The sequence below is a fragment of the Cygnus atratus genome, chromosome 8 (assembly GCF_013377495.2).
Source record: "Cygnus atratus isolate AKBS03 ecotype Queensland, Australia chromosome 8, CAtr_DNAZoo_HiC_assembly, whole genome shotgun sequence".
NCBI classification, from domain to species: domain Eukaryota; kingdom Metazoa; phylum Chordata; class Aves; order Anseriformes; family Anatidae; genus Cygnus; species Cygnus atratus.
In genome coordinates, this window is record NC_066369.1 from 18,923,013 (window position 1) to 18,939,356 (window position 16,344).

General features: G+C 37.5%; 1 protein-coding gene across 6 annotated transcripts in view; it reads right to left on the reverse strand.

Annotated features, from left to right (window-relative positions):
• The window catches only part of ADGRL2 (adhesion G protein-coupled receptor L2), a 356,834-nt gene that overhangs the window by 40,343 nt on the left and 300,147 nt on the right, over positions 1-16,344 (reverse strand). For all 6 annotated transcript variants that reach the window (XM_050712254.1, XM_035537717.2, XM_035537719.2 and 3 more), the window contains 2 exons: positions 10,789-10,898; positions 4,326-5,126 (listed from right to left, as the gene is read on the reverse strand). In XM_050712254.1, coding sequence (XP_050568211.1) covers positions 4,326-5,126; positions 10,789-10,898 — 911 coding nt within the window. The remainder of the gene's footprint in view (positions 1-4,325; positions 5,127-10,788; positions 10,899-16,344) is intronic.

Consider the following 16,344-nt stretch of genomic DNA (forward strand, 5'->3'; position numbering starts at 1 on the left):
GGTGTTATAAAGATTTATTTGCACTAGCTTCCTATTATTTCAAGCCCTTGGTGATAGTACTCTCTGAGTTTCTGTTCTGTCCACACTCACAACATCCGTATTTTCCTGCAGTGATCCAATAAAAGTTAATGATGGGTATCATGGTACAAAAGAGGAGACAACTCCAGTTTGAACAGTTTGCACAGTTAGCGTAAATTGGGATGAGTGTAGATGAAATCTCTCCCTAACGCACTACAACAGAACAAAAGGATTTATCTTCTTTTTGTTACCAAGGAAACCTTACAATGTAATACTCATTCACTTTTTAGGGGGAACATTCCCTTCATTCTTCCTGATCTTTTAACTTAAAATTCCTTTAAAAATTCTTATTCCAGCTAGGATTTGTTTGATCCTTGGATGCCTCTTTAGAAATAATGTACGGGGACATATACACTAAATTTACCAAGAATACAAAAACTTTGCTTTGTTCTGCATTTTTCGTAGTTGCTTTTCGCAGGACCTGATATATTTCTGAATTATTTCTGAATTAAGGTTGACTTTTAAATATAATTTTTACACTTAACCTTCGAAAATGTGATCTTGTGTTATATCTGAGTGATACTTGTCAGATCTAGCTCTGAAAGCCATTTCTACATCTACGTACTATAATTCCCATAAGGAGAGAGAAGAAATAACAACACATAAAGACTGAGGTTAAGGGGAGAGCTCTAAGGGCAGCAGACTCAATTTCCAGGGCAAACGTAGTTGTGGCAGCATGGCTGCAGCAGCCTTGGTTTTAGAAATCTGAAGAGTTTTCCTGAGGATTAGGAAAATAAGAATATGGGAAGCACATAACATACACAGTTGGAGGAGGAGAAAGAAATGGCGTAGGTTTGCAGCAAAAGCCAGGTCAAGTTTAGGTTAATTATAGTGGTATTTCTGTGGTTTCAATAGGCAGATTTAAAAATGGAAGAAACAACTGAAAGAAAAAAGGCATGCCTGAGGTCACAAATGAGTCCACAATTTTGGCTCTGGGAGCAAACACAAACCTTTGAGTTCAGAAGTGTGACTCAAATGTGACAAATTTGTCTTTTATGGAAGAAGAAGATTGTTGTTTCTGAAGCCCTTGATAGCAGGAAGTTAAGGTGCAGACAAGAACTGATAGCCAAGACAGATAGATGGAAGAAAAAATGAATCACTCAGTGTCTATACATCATTATTGCTCCCACGGCAACAGAAGGAACACAGATTGCTGACTTTTCTACAGTGGCCCCAAGTTAACCACTAGAACAGAAAAGGCCACGACTTCCAATTTTGAGGCACTGACCTTATGGCACCATTAAATACCTTACATTAAAGTACCATTGTAAAAAAAAAAAAAAAAAAAAAAAACCACAAAAAGGTTCTCCTATTAGGTGACTTAAAGAATCTTATCCTAACACCTATGTCTTTCAGTAGATGATTAAGAGATCTGAACCACAGAAAGAGAAAAAAAAAAAAAGAAACATAAAAATGCTCTTTGTCAAATGTGCTGAAAATCTGATCTAATTCCACGGAAGGTAAAAACCTGAAATGCGTATTACACATATAGGTCCTTTGACTGTGTAACAATAGACGGACTGGTCTTCAATTTATATAGATTTTATGCTGAAAAAATGAAGAACTGAGAATATAATACAAATAAAATACTGAGTTACAAACAGTCTGGAATGTCTTCTTGGTTTTATAGCAGTACTTCTCAAGGACAATCACATTAATTTTTCCTTTAATTTAGTAGTCTTTAACTAAAGGCAAAAGAGGAAATGAACTGAAACATATTCTTAGATCTGCCATATACACATCCATACAAAATTTAAATAGTGGTTATTGGCTCTATATAGGGAAAAAACAACTTTTGTGAATCAATGTAATACATATTCAAATAAACCTAATGTCTTCATATGGTTTCAATATTTAAAAAAGGTCACAATCAAAATGTATTTACTGATGTCTTAATGCATTTAAAACAAAAACTCACAAACCACTCAAAATATTCCTTTTGTATCTTCATGGGTGAATGGGTAAAATGCTTAGATGAGAGGCAAGCACCGTGTAGCATGCCCTAGACCCCTTCTTGTCTAGGTCCGGTTGCAGTACCATCCTTCTCCCTCTGCCTTGCACGCCAGCTTCTTCACATGGAAACCCAGGAACATGAAGGGGTGCTGCTGGATACCCGAAACTCTTCCTGATATTAGATAGGATGTGGCTGAGATGTGTACTGTAAGTTAGGATCTTAGAGACTCTCTCATAATAAAAACATTATGAAATGTCTCACTGGAGATGTTTGGTGGTACTAACACAAATGTCAGCTTTTTTGTCTCTCCCTGCTCTTCCTAAATGCTTTTTCCCTTAATGCAATGATTTAAAGATTAGCTTTTGCCACATTCATGGCAGATGTCTGAACTGCAAAAGCTACGTAAAGCCTGCACCTCCATTTTCTGCTCTTACTTTTAAGGCATTGGAGAACTTAAACTGTATCTTCATCTCAGTTAAACTGAATGAAAAGTGACATGCCTGAGAATGTATGAAAATAAAAGCTATAATTTTTTTCTAATTACCTAGGTGGGTATGTCTCTGCTAAGAGCAGCTGCAAAGCCTCCCTGAGGAATGGCCTCACTTCACATACAGAGTGCAGAGCCAGTCAGAACAGCTGCCCTTAGGCTGGAGCTCAGCCCCCAAACACTGGAACTGGCTGAGACTGGCATCACGCAGCCAGGGAGGTCTGCAGGAGACAGACCGGTAACATCGTCATGGCGCTCTGGAGATTGCTAGTATGGTAATTCTAAACTGCCTCGTGGTGCTGCATCTTACGTACTTTTTTATTTAGGAAAAGTTATATGTATGCTGATAGAGAATCATGGAACTGAAGAATGGTTTGGGTTGGAAGGGACCTTAATTGGAAGGGACCTTAAAGACCATCTAATTCCACCGCCCTGCAATGGGCAGGGACACCTCCCACTAGACCAGGTTGCCCAAAGCCCCATCCAGCCTGGCCTTGAACACCTCCAGGGATGGGGCATCCGCAGCTTCTCTGGGCAACCTGTTCCAGTGCCTCACCACGCTCTGAGTGAAGAATTTCTTCCTTATATCTAATCGAAACCTACCCTATCATTGAATACTTGAAAACATCACCCCTTGTCCTATCACTACACTCACTCCATGACGAAGTCCCTCCACATCTTTCCTGTAGGCCCCCTTTAGGTAATGGAAGGCTGCAATGAGGTCTTCCCAGAACCTTCTCTTTTCTAGGCTGAACAACCCCAACACTCTCAGCCTGTCTTTGCTGGAGAGGTGCACCACTATGTGGTTCATCCTGCTGCGCATGCATCAGCTGAGACAACGCTGAACAGCTACTTCCCATAGGGAGAAACTGTTATTACTATTTTTTTGAAGCAGAAAAAATGGCTGCTAAGCACGTATGCCAATTGGATGACAGAAGCGAAGTATCAGACTTCATTGCTAAAGCAGCTTACCAACAACCTGTTCTTTGATGCATGTGTATTCTTCTGCCACAGAGCATTTCTCTTGATACTATCCCCCACAGGTGTCAATATGTGGCTGTGCCTGTTCATGTCATTCTTTGGGATAGCTGGGACCTAGAGAGCTCTTTTTTACTTCCCTTTTTGGGCAGTTAGTGTCTTTCCTTTTAGGTAGCTATTCTAACTTCATGTGAGCTGAACTGCAGTTTTAATGGACTTGCTGAGAAATCTGCTAAAAGGATGTTGGATAATCTTGTCTAATCTAGCATTAGAAACTGTGGAAATAAGTCTGCAGAAAAATATTTATGCTTGGTATTGCACATTAACCCTGTATGTCTCCTCTGGGACCTCCCAGCACACATCACTCTCAACTGCTGGCGCCAAGAAGTTAAGAGGTCTGCATGTGTGCTGTAATCAATTCAGAAGTCAGGTAACACAGAACCAACGGGAACAGGCTTCTGGTTCACTGTGAATGAACTCAAACTTACTTTAGCTGCAGAAAGTCAAACTGACTAATGATATAAAGTAAATAAGCCATTCTCCAACTCATTCTTGAGCACAGAGAAGCTAAACACTTGCATAAAACAAATTACAGGAAAATACAAGCCAAATGAAACCAAATGAAGTAATTCTATCTCTCTTCACAAGTTCTGTAAATTTGCCTATACCAATGTAACTGTCTCAATGTAACTGTACTGCTCAGTTGTGCAGAGACACAAACCCTCCTTCCCTTTCTGTTCAAAGATATATTTTAGACCAAAGAGATCTGAAATAGTTATTTGAATGGAAGTACAAAGAGATGAAAAATAAGAAAAGTCAAACTGTTACCTTGGGCAGGATCAGGTGGGCCAAATTCCAAAGAATATCGCAGAATGAAGTTGTTATTCCACACATAGAGCTGGTTGTCTCTGGGGTTGTAATCCACTGCAGCGATGTACTGGTACTGGTTGGGGAAAGGAACATCCACGTGCTCTCCTCTGCTCAACCTGGTGTTGTAGACGTAATCAATGGCATTCTTGCCTGTCTCGCTCTCATTGTCTTGATACACTGACCGCACTACATACAGGACACCACATATCATAAAGGCATTGGATGCTGCCCGCTTGTCGTATGTCGTTTCCCAGGTTGCTTCAAAGCGCAGGGTGTAGGGGTTCAGCTGGCTAATTACTATCATCCCATTGTTTTGCTCCGTAGCATAAATTACCCATAAGCCATTTTCATCAACTGCCAAGTCAATGTCAGTTTTTCCTCCCCATCGGTATGGAGAGGTGTCATGGTAATTAGCATAATTGATTATGGCCTCTCCACTCTTAATTCTAGTCCTCAAGTCAAATTTTACTATGTTCCTAGTTCTTTCCTTGTTAAAAAAGACAGCGCCATCGTATACTACAAATCCAGTACCGTCCACTCGATTTGGGAGTTTATACGTTGTTTGCTGGCGTCCGTTTTGGAAGTCTTCTAAGGAAGCGTATTCTATCAAAGTATCGGTGCGATATGGGGTCCATGGCATGAAGTATATTTTATCTGCAGCCTGGAGAGGATCTTTGCACCAAGCACCTGCTTTTTGTTCAGCTTCATATAAGTACGGTGTGTCCACAATTGCTTTCAACGTCCCCGGGCAAACAAAAACTAACAGTCACAGAGAGAAGTAAGACAAGAATTATGTCAGATTAAAACTGTCTCATAATCCCCCAAAAAAAAGAAAAAAAAGAAAAGAAAAAAGAAAAAAAGAAAAAAGTAGGTAAATCATAATGACTGTGTCAGGAAGAAAAAAAATCAATTTAATTGGCACTAGATTATACCTTATGTTATAATTGATGCAATTATCACCCTTTATCATCCACTTTTCTTAAAGTTACCATGTTCTTGCTGTACCAGTATGGAAAGTGGATGGGAACTGCTTTCACTAGTACAGACCAAGGCTCAATGGCATACACAGACAGCTGAAAATGTAGAGCTACTCTTGCATTTTCATCTTAGACTTTTAGTGAGTACGCATTAACGCTCCAGAGCTTTTAACTGGTGTGCAGCAGTGCGCTAGGTCATTTCAGTCCAAAAAAATCACATCAACTTGTTTAGAACTTTAAGAAGTGGTGAGGCTGAAAAAGGAGGTGCCTCGATTAAAATAAAGGAACGAAACAAATCATCAGGTATATAGAGAAAGCAATTAGGAGCAGAGAAAACAAAACACAACCAAAGCAATGAATGAAACAGACCAGGAAACCCTGTAACCATGGCATGCTATGGAGAGGGTTCTGGAAGCCAGGCAAGATGACACTTTATTAACAAGAATTTACCCAAGGGTGAGAGAAAGAGAGGGAGAGAAAGACAAAGAGAAAGGGAGAGAAAAAAGCAAGGGAGTCTTCCCTCCAGCCCAAGTATTTCAGACACTATACCCCGCCACCTACTTTAAGCAGCCAAGTCACTTTATTGCAAACAGTCGACTTCTTTATGAGGTGTACTTATGAGATCCTGCTGATTATCATAATATAAGAGTGTTGTGGGAAGGGGAAGGGAAGAGGTTAACATCCATAAGGCACATAACAAGGAGCTGGGGTTTGGACTGTATACGTTATTTACCTTTTTGCTCCACTTCTATTTTAAGCATCGGAAGAAAAATAAAAAAGTGCAAGGAAAAAAGAAAGAAGATTAACATAAATTGACTATTAATCTAAAGATTAAATTAGTAACAGACGCTAAATATAGGGAGAATAAGAACTGCACTATATTGGATAAAGAGAAACAGACAACAGGAAAACCTAGCAGGAGAGAGATTCTACGGTTACATAAGTGAACATGGATCAATCATTTTAGTAGATTAAGGAGGCAACACAGATATGTTGGCATGTTGTTTCACTTAGTGAACCTGAATAAATAATGAATGACTTTACTAATGCATGCTAGACATACTCTTCTTCTCAAACTCAAAGCATAATGCTATCAAGTTGATTTTTAAAAGTGACACGTTAATATATCATATATGTGCTAGGGCACATATACATATTATATTAATTAGATAATTATAAATCCAAAACACAGCATATGAATTATAAAGGTATGTATGTGTGTTTATTAAACTTCCCTCCCATCTTTCCCCCAGCTTTTCTTTCTTGTAAAGAAAGCAGCTTGTATCCTTTAGCTCTCCTTAGGCTTTATTTTGTTTGTTTTCCTGAATGCAATCTTGAGAACTTTTGACACTTCTTTGTCTATAACTGCAAAATCAGACTAGAAGAAATAAGCAAAAACATCTAGAAAAAGGAAGCAAAAGCACAGTAAGCAAGAGGAGAAGAAAAGATTAACATTTAGCTCATTCAGATATTCTCCAGCATCATCGATTAAGCCCGAAACAGCAAGCTAGTATGCAAGGACAGTCATACTAAGTGTTTGAAACAAATTTCCATTCCACCACCATACATGGAAAATATAAATCAAACCTGATTAACAAAGTTACATTACTATACAAATTTTCCCCCAAGGAAGTTTTAAGGAACATATTATGGAAGACTTAGAGCTGAACTTCAGATAGTAAATAGCTCTCCAGTAATTATTTGCAATAAAATCTATTTCATATACTCAGTAGCCTTTGAAGTATGTTCCCTTACTTTCATAAAATGACCTGGAAAATGACAGATGTACCAATCTGTGTGACAGTAACTGCTGGCACCAAGGAAGTGTATCAAAACTATTTGCACAGCTATTACATTTTCAGTATTCCAGTATTATCCTGAAAAATGTATTTCTATATTCCATAGAAAGTTTTGTATTTTCAGTTTCATTTAACAAAATTACATATGATTATTTTGGGAGAATGGTATTGACTGAGCTGATGTAGTGTTTCTTTAGGGAACAATTCCAAAGCTTTACAAGCAGAGTGGAAGGGGGCTAATATTGTCAAAATGAGCAGTAGTTTTTCTAGCCTTTGTTCATTTGTGCATATTTAGGTAACAAAGTTGTTTTGCTGCATTTTCTAATTCTTGAGTAAAGAGAAGATGCATTCTTAGGTGAGTTCCTGAGTTTCACATTCAGTGTTAATGACTTTCATATGATTCTGTTTGTGAACTTTCATGTATGAGCGTATGCCTCACCAAAGAACAATATTGATATTGTACCTACTTAGAATTAGTAATAGGAGTGAGGGAAAAATCTAGGGATAACTAAAATCATTACTGGCATGTCTTCTCCAAGTGCATTGGTGTACAGCTGTACATTTTTCAGGGACAGATGGGCTTATTGAAATAAACAAATGCTGCAAAGTCCAATCAATATAGACAGAGAGAGAATAAAACACTTTAAAATGTTTTCTATTGAATTCCTGAGTCCAAAAAAGGCTTAAAATAAAAATGCACAGATGTACAAAATGGTACGTTTGATGTACTTCTTAATAAAAGGGCCGACTTCTGTTATTCAGTCAAAGTGTCAACACACATTGTGCAGCATAATTGAGAGAAATGTCAAGTATGGTACTCTCAATTTCTTTGTAATTTAATCAATAACACTCTTATTTTAGGACAAAGCAATGCCTATCAAATTTGTCTAGAATTTTAGTTTTGTTGGAGATCCAACTGAGTATTTCAATAGATTTTTTTCAGCTAAAGAGTATTAGAAAAACATCAGTAACAGGTCTACACTATGAGATGCAAAAAAGGAAGCTTTTCATTAAGTATGTTCTTATGAGGGCAATGAGAGCCCAGAGGAAGCTCAATCAATACACATGATCAGCAAAGCATGATCATATTTCTAGAGGCCAGCAAGACCTAAGAGGAGCTCATAAATTGCATTTTGTACACGGGCTACACCAACACCAATGTGTAAGAGCTCTCAACTTTAACCACAAAAGTTGGTATGATTGCAAGCTGTAATCTCTCATGGGCTGAAAGACGTCAACATAGCACATTTTGCAGTCTTGCAGTAACTGAAGACGAAGTTCAGAGAAAGTAAAAAGCATAACTGAACTTTGGTTAGAAGTGCTGTGGTAACTAAACATCCCCCTTACTAGACCCACAAAAGCCTATCCCATCTTCTTAACAAGTCTCTTTTGCTGGGATAGCTGCTCTTTGCAAACCTAATGATTTTAGTCATTCCATACGTTTAGAAGTGGAGCAATGGAACATGTAAGAGGGAAAAAAATTAGACTTGATAACTGGCGTTGATTGGGCATCAAGAGATTTGCAAAAATAACAGGATAGGCTTTGTGGGACAGGGGAAAAAAATGGTCAACAATCAAAATGGCTACTGCAGCACAATGTAGCTTGAAATCAAACTTCAAAACTGATTTTAATAACTGGCAATCCTTTTGATGCTGGTAACAACAGATGATTCCTCTTACAATTCTGGAATTAGGCAGTGTCATCACCGTACATGCTGCAGTTAACAAACTCCAAAACTTAGACTTTGAAAGACAAGAAGTATCCAGAATCCTGAGTTACGATAGACATAGAATTATATAATTCAAGGAAGGGGTAGGCCAATGAAATTCACAATAAACAAAAATAAGCATTTTAAAAGTAGAATTACTACATGTTAGAGTACAGGATAGGCCGCGCTGTGACACTATACTTCTGAAAACTGGAAAAGAAAAGATTCCTGTAGACAGCAATACCCAATCAGTTGAATATATCCACACTTCTCTTCCTAAAACAGCATAAAAAATTATGTTTGAACATTATTTGCATTATACCTTTTCTCTACGAACTAGCCTACTGGAACTGGAAACGTAACCTCTTGTCATTTGACTGACCCCATGGTTTGGAATCAGTTGCACTGCCCTCTTTCTGAGAATTTGGGAATAAAAAGCAAGCTACAGTAAAAGTGATCTTTGTGGAACAAAATTTTGGTTAGATTGGGGTAAGACATCACTCCTTAAAAGTGGCACAAGAAGAACAGGTATAACAAGCCACCGATACTACACACAGTAGGAATGGTACTAGGGATCACTGTATGCAGTAGGCTTCCAATCCTACAAATGGTACGGAAAAAAAAAATCAGCAAGCATCCATATCACAATGACAGCAGAAATGAAGAAAAAACAGATGATCTGTGTTTGGCCTTTAACAATAGTGAATGTTCAACGTGGTGAAGCAGTACAGAGTAGTATTTTGGTTTAAGAAGTCTAAATTTTAAAGTTGTGCAGTAAATAGAATGGACAGTTTTGACATAGCTTTGCTTATGCCAGAACTCATTTCCTTCCTTTTTAGATGTATACTGTCACCACAGTGTTTTTGCGTCTCAGACTTGGCCTGTTTCCTGTACCAACAGAAAATGTGACTTTGGTTAAGGATTACTGCAGATCAAGAAATTCACACTTAATAATAACTTAAGGGAATGATCAGTGCACTGCTCAAATTCCATTGCAAGTACAGCTATTTCTCTGTGGAGTTACAGGACGAGGGAGAAGTCACTGCAAAGAATGACCTTACAAGAAAGCAAAACCAGTTAAAAGTGTTGAATCTGCAGAACTTTTAAAACATGCATACATCAGTGAAAAAAAACATTAATTATTGCAAGGAAATAAGTATGTCTAAAACTAGCGAATTCTGGCATTAGAAAGAATACTGTACAAAACTGCTGAAATAGCCATAACTTCTAATTTTTTGATCTCAATATGTTTTCAGTATTTACTTTATTTTCAGTAAAAAAAAGTTCCCTTTTGACAGCTGATTTCAAGGCACAGTTCACATTTTCGCTTTACACTAAAAGCGAATATTTCTTTCTCACTCCTTTTCCCACTGTTTTTAAGACACAAGTTTCAGTAACTTATTGATGAATTATTCACTCTGAATCTGTGTTCACTTACAAATGCACCCCTGAAGCACAAAGTCGTCTTATAATGTCTCCTGACCAAGGCATTTGCCCAGGAGTGTCAGCGGTGGGATTTGTTGTGCACCCAAAGTCACCATAACAGCAGGTAGCCTTTCAAATAGATAATGATTAAAATTGAAGTCAATTCCTTCTTTAGAAGTCTGTGAGCCAAGCCAATTTGTCAGCAACTGGTATTGGGCAAAAGTACAAATTTCTATCTGGCCTATTGAATAGCTAATTCGAGTTTGTTTTCTGGAAAAACAGTAGCCTTAAAAGCCAAACACTTAAGAACACAGACAGACACTTGGCCAGCATCACACCATGGCTTCCTTCCACACTTCGCAAAGCTAATTGGAGGCCCTAGTCTGCAAGTGCTCTGCATGCATAATGGGTCTGTGGGCCATAAACATATGCTTCTTTTCCATGTAACAGCACTCCAGCTTTAATTGTGAGGGCCAGAGGAAGTGAACAAGAATAAAATGATTATACTTACTGTAAGGAACACATTCATACTGAACTTCTAGATACTTGTATGTTCCAGGACAAGGATCAGGAAACACATCTGACCCAGTAACTACTATACACTGTGTTCGGTTGTTGCACCTGTAATGGAAAAAGAAAGCTAATTAATTGAAAATTACATTTAATTTGCAAGTTCACACTTAAGTGCTATACGCGGTTCTAACTGTCTTCACACTTGGGCAATCCAATCCATAAGACAACAAAGTTAATTAATACTAGATCAGTCTGAGTCCATAAATAAGGCTTCAAGACAATATTTCAGTCTGGATTTACACTCAAATTTGGGGATCGATGTTATCTCAAATGTCACTCATTCCCACTGGTAGAGAGAGCTATCCCAAATATATACTGACTTGACACCACTATTCAATAAAATCAAAGCAAAATGCAATGATACAAAATGAAAAAATGTGTAAATTTGAATAATGTACAATTGCACAAATGAGCAATTCCTTCAGTCTTCACAGGTATACATACTGATGAATGGTTTTACGTCTCAGAGAGATTTTTGTTGTGATTCAAGGAAGTTATGATTTTGGTTGGAAGAGTTACTGCAGACAAAGAGCATTAGCATTTCCATTTTAATTATTTTAGGAGTAATTGGTGGACTCTATGCTTCCTTGGTTAGGTTACAGCAAGATGTAAAGAATGACTGTCTGAGGAAATAAGAAAAACAGTTAAAAAGAAGAACTGCAAGAAAAGTAATTAAAATGTATTTTAGAGGAGACTAAATACTGGAATATAAATGATTTGTTGAACAATGGAAGCCAATGCATTTTGATACAAAGAACTTTATTACAATGCCTCTAACCACAAGGATCTACTGAATTTAATGTTATTTAAAGGGTGTTTTTTTGTTTGTTTGTTTGTTTGTTTGTTTTTAAATAATGATGAGAGACTTCCAGAAGAAAGAAAGAAACAAAAGAATTAATAGATTGGAACTTAAAATGGAAAAACTATCACCTAACTCTGAAGAGATGGTCAAAATATAATACAGGAAAAAAACAGAAGGAAGTAGATGAAAAGAAGAGAAGGTCAGGGAGTTTGGTGACTAAAAGAAAAAGAGCTTGGCTGATCTTCTCAGGGGTTACTTTTGTTTGTCAGCAAACTGCATAACAGACGTCTGAACTTAAGTAATGGTCTAGCCTTTGACTCCAGCTGTACATCAACTTCTCTATTGCCCTACCACTTCCCACACTCCCTGAATACGGTATCCCAAGCTAAAATAGTCTATCTTGTATCAACAGCTTTCCACAGCTCTACTTTGCCAGCAGGTATAAGAATAATTCATGCTACCTCATGAAAGGTAGAACAAGCCCATTTGAAGAACTCAGATATGAATCACTTTCCCATTTATGTTCTAATCAAGGTTGTACAAAACTGGTCAGGACATACTGAGCCTCTTGCTGAGTAACTCAGGAACAACGACTCTTCTGAATTTATCTCTTCATTCTTCTGTCTCTTTTTCTAAAAACTACTTTTTTGTCTTGTAAGGCTTATAATTGCAAACATGAGTGGAAGTAGCCCATGATTTCTGTATACACACACAACCAGACAGATGGTGAGGAGTTCACCTTGTGGCCATGACTTGCGGCCAGCATAGGCCAGATCCTCGTGCAGCCCTCACACAGGTTCTGCGTGACTCAGGGTGCCACTGTTACTCAAGGCAACAGCTCGTGAAGTGGATTTGAGAGACTGGAACAAGTATGATGGTTTTCAGAGTCACATGGAAGTGATGACACGTGCAACCAGCTTGCAGAGAAAGCCACTGCACTGATCTCATGTGCATGGTGTAAGAGGAGGCTGTAGAAGCAGGAGAAGGCACCACGGTCCTAAACTTCACAGGCCTCTTTGTTCCCTGTACAAGTTTTTTACAACTCAGGTCAGACTAACCAACATAAAAACCTTGCATGTAAGAATTTGTAATTATTTCTTTAATTTTTTCTGTTTTGTTAGTGAAAACCTTACGCTGAAGCCAAAACCATTCCTACAGAAATACTCTGTGTAGTGCATCACTCAGTATAATGGTTTCCACAGCTTTGAGCTGTATGAAAATTTCATTTTACACTTGAATGAGCAGCAATTAAGAGAGAAATATTGATTTGTTGCAAAATAAAATGGATACATATCGGGAGGAATTGCTTGAGAATGAAACTTATGAAGGTTATATTTAGCTGTGGAAAAAAAAAAAAAGTTTTATTAGCAGTATTTGTAAATCTTATAAAAAAAGATGGACTCTTGTTTCCTTCTCTTTCATTTTCCCCAGGTGAAAGAATTATTACTCTGTCATCAGTCAGGAAGCTGCAGTTCATGCTAGCTTGTACCAAAAGGCTATATAATAATAATAATTAAAACAATGCACTATTTTGTCTTTCCACAATGAGTGCCAGTGTCAAACTTCAGGCACTGAGTGATAATTTCAGGAAGTCATAGACTTTGTAAACACTTTTGACTATTTCTACAGCTAAAATTTTGCTTACTCTCCATATGGTCACCTCTTCCTCACCTTTGGTCAAAATGAAGGAGATGCCAGTTCCAAAACACAATGAGCCTGCCTGGTACTGCAGTACACAGCAGTGCTACAAAGCATCCCCCCATCCAGCGAGGGCAATTACTTGGATAACCAAATGAATAGAAGGATTTGTGCTATAAGTTGTAGTTTTTCACATTCAAATCACTGATCTGCATTTAAGAATACGCTGCTGGTTGCATTTTACAAAACCTAAGTAATTTTCATATAAGGTTCTGATTTTCATGTGCTTCTAAGACTTCAAATTAAAGCAGCTTGATTAAGACATTCATATGTAAAAAATCCACATTCAGGTAACTCTTTGTTACCTAGTTAGTGGTCATATTCCAATTCCAGTGAAATCTTCAAAAAACCCCAGCAGTATCTACAGCAGCTGTCAATCCCACGTCATGGCTTTTGGAGAAGAGACAAAGAAGATGTGGGCTTTGTAGAGGTAATTAAGAGACAAGCCACTCGGAATTTACAGTAGTGTCATTTGTTCTCTGGATAAATGGAAGTCTTCTGTCTTCAGCGCTGTAGGTTTTTCCCTGTAGAACCTAATGTACTAACTTCTGTATTGGTTATTGGCCTACAATTTTGCTGCTGCCTACAAAGGCCATTTTACTAACTGCTAAAGGTCTCAGCTGATATTCTTTACAGCAGGAAACTCTGAATTATGCCAGCTACATGACTACAGAGTATCAAAGCTACCTCATCACTGCTCTAGCAGAGGTTCATAATTTTGAGAAATCTTTACATTTAGAAACACTATGCCTATATTACAGTTACAATCTTTGCAACAAAATCTCATGTCCCATTTTCCATTCCTTTTTGAACGGGTAAGCCCTTTCTGAATATTGGATTCTCCAAAACAAGAATATAATAAAAGTAAAATTCCTATAGATTTGAAAAGTAGGCCTGGACATCATCAGAAAAAAAAATAACAACAAAAAACCCTGCCAACTAACTTGAAGTCCCTCATGCATTTTAACCAATGTTATTTTTTCTACACAACATATTGTTACTTCAGTCCATCTGTCCAAACTCTTTTATAATTGTTCCATCTGAAGGCATGGTACGAACCAGTTTTTTCTTGGAATTTAAGAAGTCAAATCACAAACACGTTAGTGTTTAAGTGTTTGCAATCTAGTGTTTAAGTGTTCTGTAGGTTTAAAGTATCATTTAAGTGTTCTGTAATCTAGTTAACTGCATACTTCACCAGTTTATTTTGAACTATGCAAATCCACAGGTTTTTATGTACAGTCTTAAAATTCACATTATCTCACACTGAAATATCTTCACACTTGAGACATTCACGACATTCACAAAGATTTATGATACTATGACTTTGTCATTTACAAGGAAATAAAGCAGATCTGCGAAGAACTTGGTAACAACTGATTTAGAAAAGGTAATACATGAATTAAATTTGAAACCCTAGTTAGGAGAAGACTAACTGTAGCACTGAAAGAATGATAATTCAGGTTCCTGTACTACCAGCAAGAGTTTTGCAAAGGGAAATGTAGGAAGTATCATTGTTCTCATGAATGCAAGGAGTAATTGTGTACTCTAACACTCATTTCTTCAGTATTTTAGTATGAATGAAGAAAGGTTACATTTTCATAATGCAGATGCATCAGAGTAATCTAAAAATCAAATGGAGTGTTTAATTAACAGTTACAGTACAATGCCTGAACTCCTTTCACCTCAGGAAGAAGACTGTGCAAATGAGGAATGGCCCTTTCACATTTCAGATGAATACAGAAAAAAGGGAAGGAAAGCAGCTCCAGCAGTGCTGTTAGCAAGCATCTTCCACCCACTATGTAGCCATGTCCCTGCTGCACCCATCTCCTTCTGTGCTCATCTTTAAGGACAGCTGTACCTTCCACAATAATTTGTTTTCATTTCAGCTCTAATCTTGACTTGTACAATTCCCAACAAATTGCTTTTGCTCCTTTTTTATTATCTTATGCTCATTATTGCACTTTACCATGTGCAATGTATGGAGATGAGATTCCATGTGCAATCTATTGTGCGAGGTGTTTTAATCAATAATCTTGTTCTGCTGATTAAGCAGGGGCTTCTGTTTTGGCAAGATAACATTAGTTTCTCCTGTCATGCTCCAAAAGCTATTGGGAATCTTCAGCAGATCATTAGATATGCTACAATAAAGCTTTGGTACATTCTCTTTTCTTTCTTAAATTACTTCTTCACTGTCCTATCATTCCCCGTCACCGCTGGCACTGCATTATTATTACAGCTCCCCTGAAACTTGCACTAGAGCTATGTCTCCAGGCCATAGGATGCCATTTTCAATTGAAGCTTCTGCTTGAAAATATAAATTAAGAAAATTTCATTATCTCCTGCCAAGGGCCATTATTCACCACTGTTCTAAGGAAGATTAAAAATGCAAAATCTATGGACTTGAACAAATACTCCAGCATTAAAAAGAAAAACAGAGTGCATCATGACTGGACCAGATCTGAAATGCTGGAATCTGAAAAGCAGGTTCTGGAGACACTTTAGCATGAGATGGGTCAAACAGACTGACTGAGTGAAGAGGTCACCTTTACGGGTAGGTAACATATGTCACATAAAGATACGTGCAGCTCCTTTTCAAGTGGTTCCTGCAGTTCTTCAAAGTTAAGACGTATAAAATAAGGTCTGCATCATAATTTATCCTTCAAATGCTTTTGTTTTATATACATAACTCTGACAAAGATAGTAACATAGAAGAAACATTAGGGCTGTTTTGAAAAGGGTATGGGGTTAAGCTCATACCAGAAACAGACTATCCATATAATTTTGCGTACTCCTAATGCATCAGCTTTCTATGAATGCAGCGCTTCTTTAAGTAAACTGGCAAACACAGAAAAGTCATGTATATTTCACTTTAAAAAGCTAAAAAATGATAGTATAAAGCCACATTTAATAAGTAAAATTCATTTTGATAAAATTGTTAATACATTAAAACAAACTATTCTGGTATGTTTTGAAACTTTTAAGCCAGATCTGACA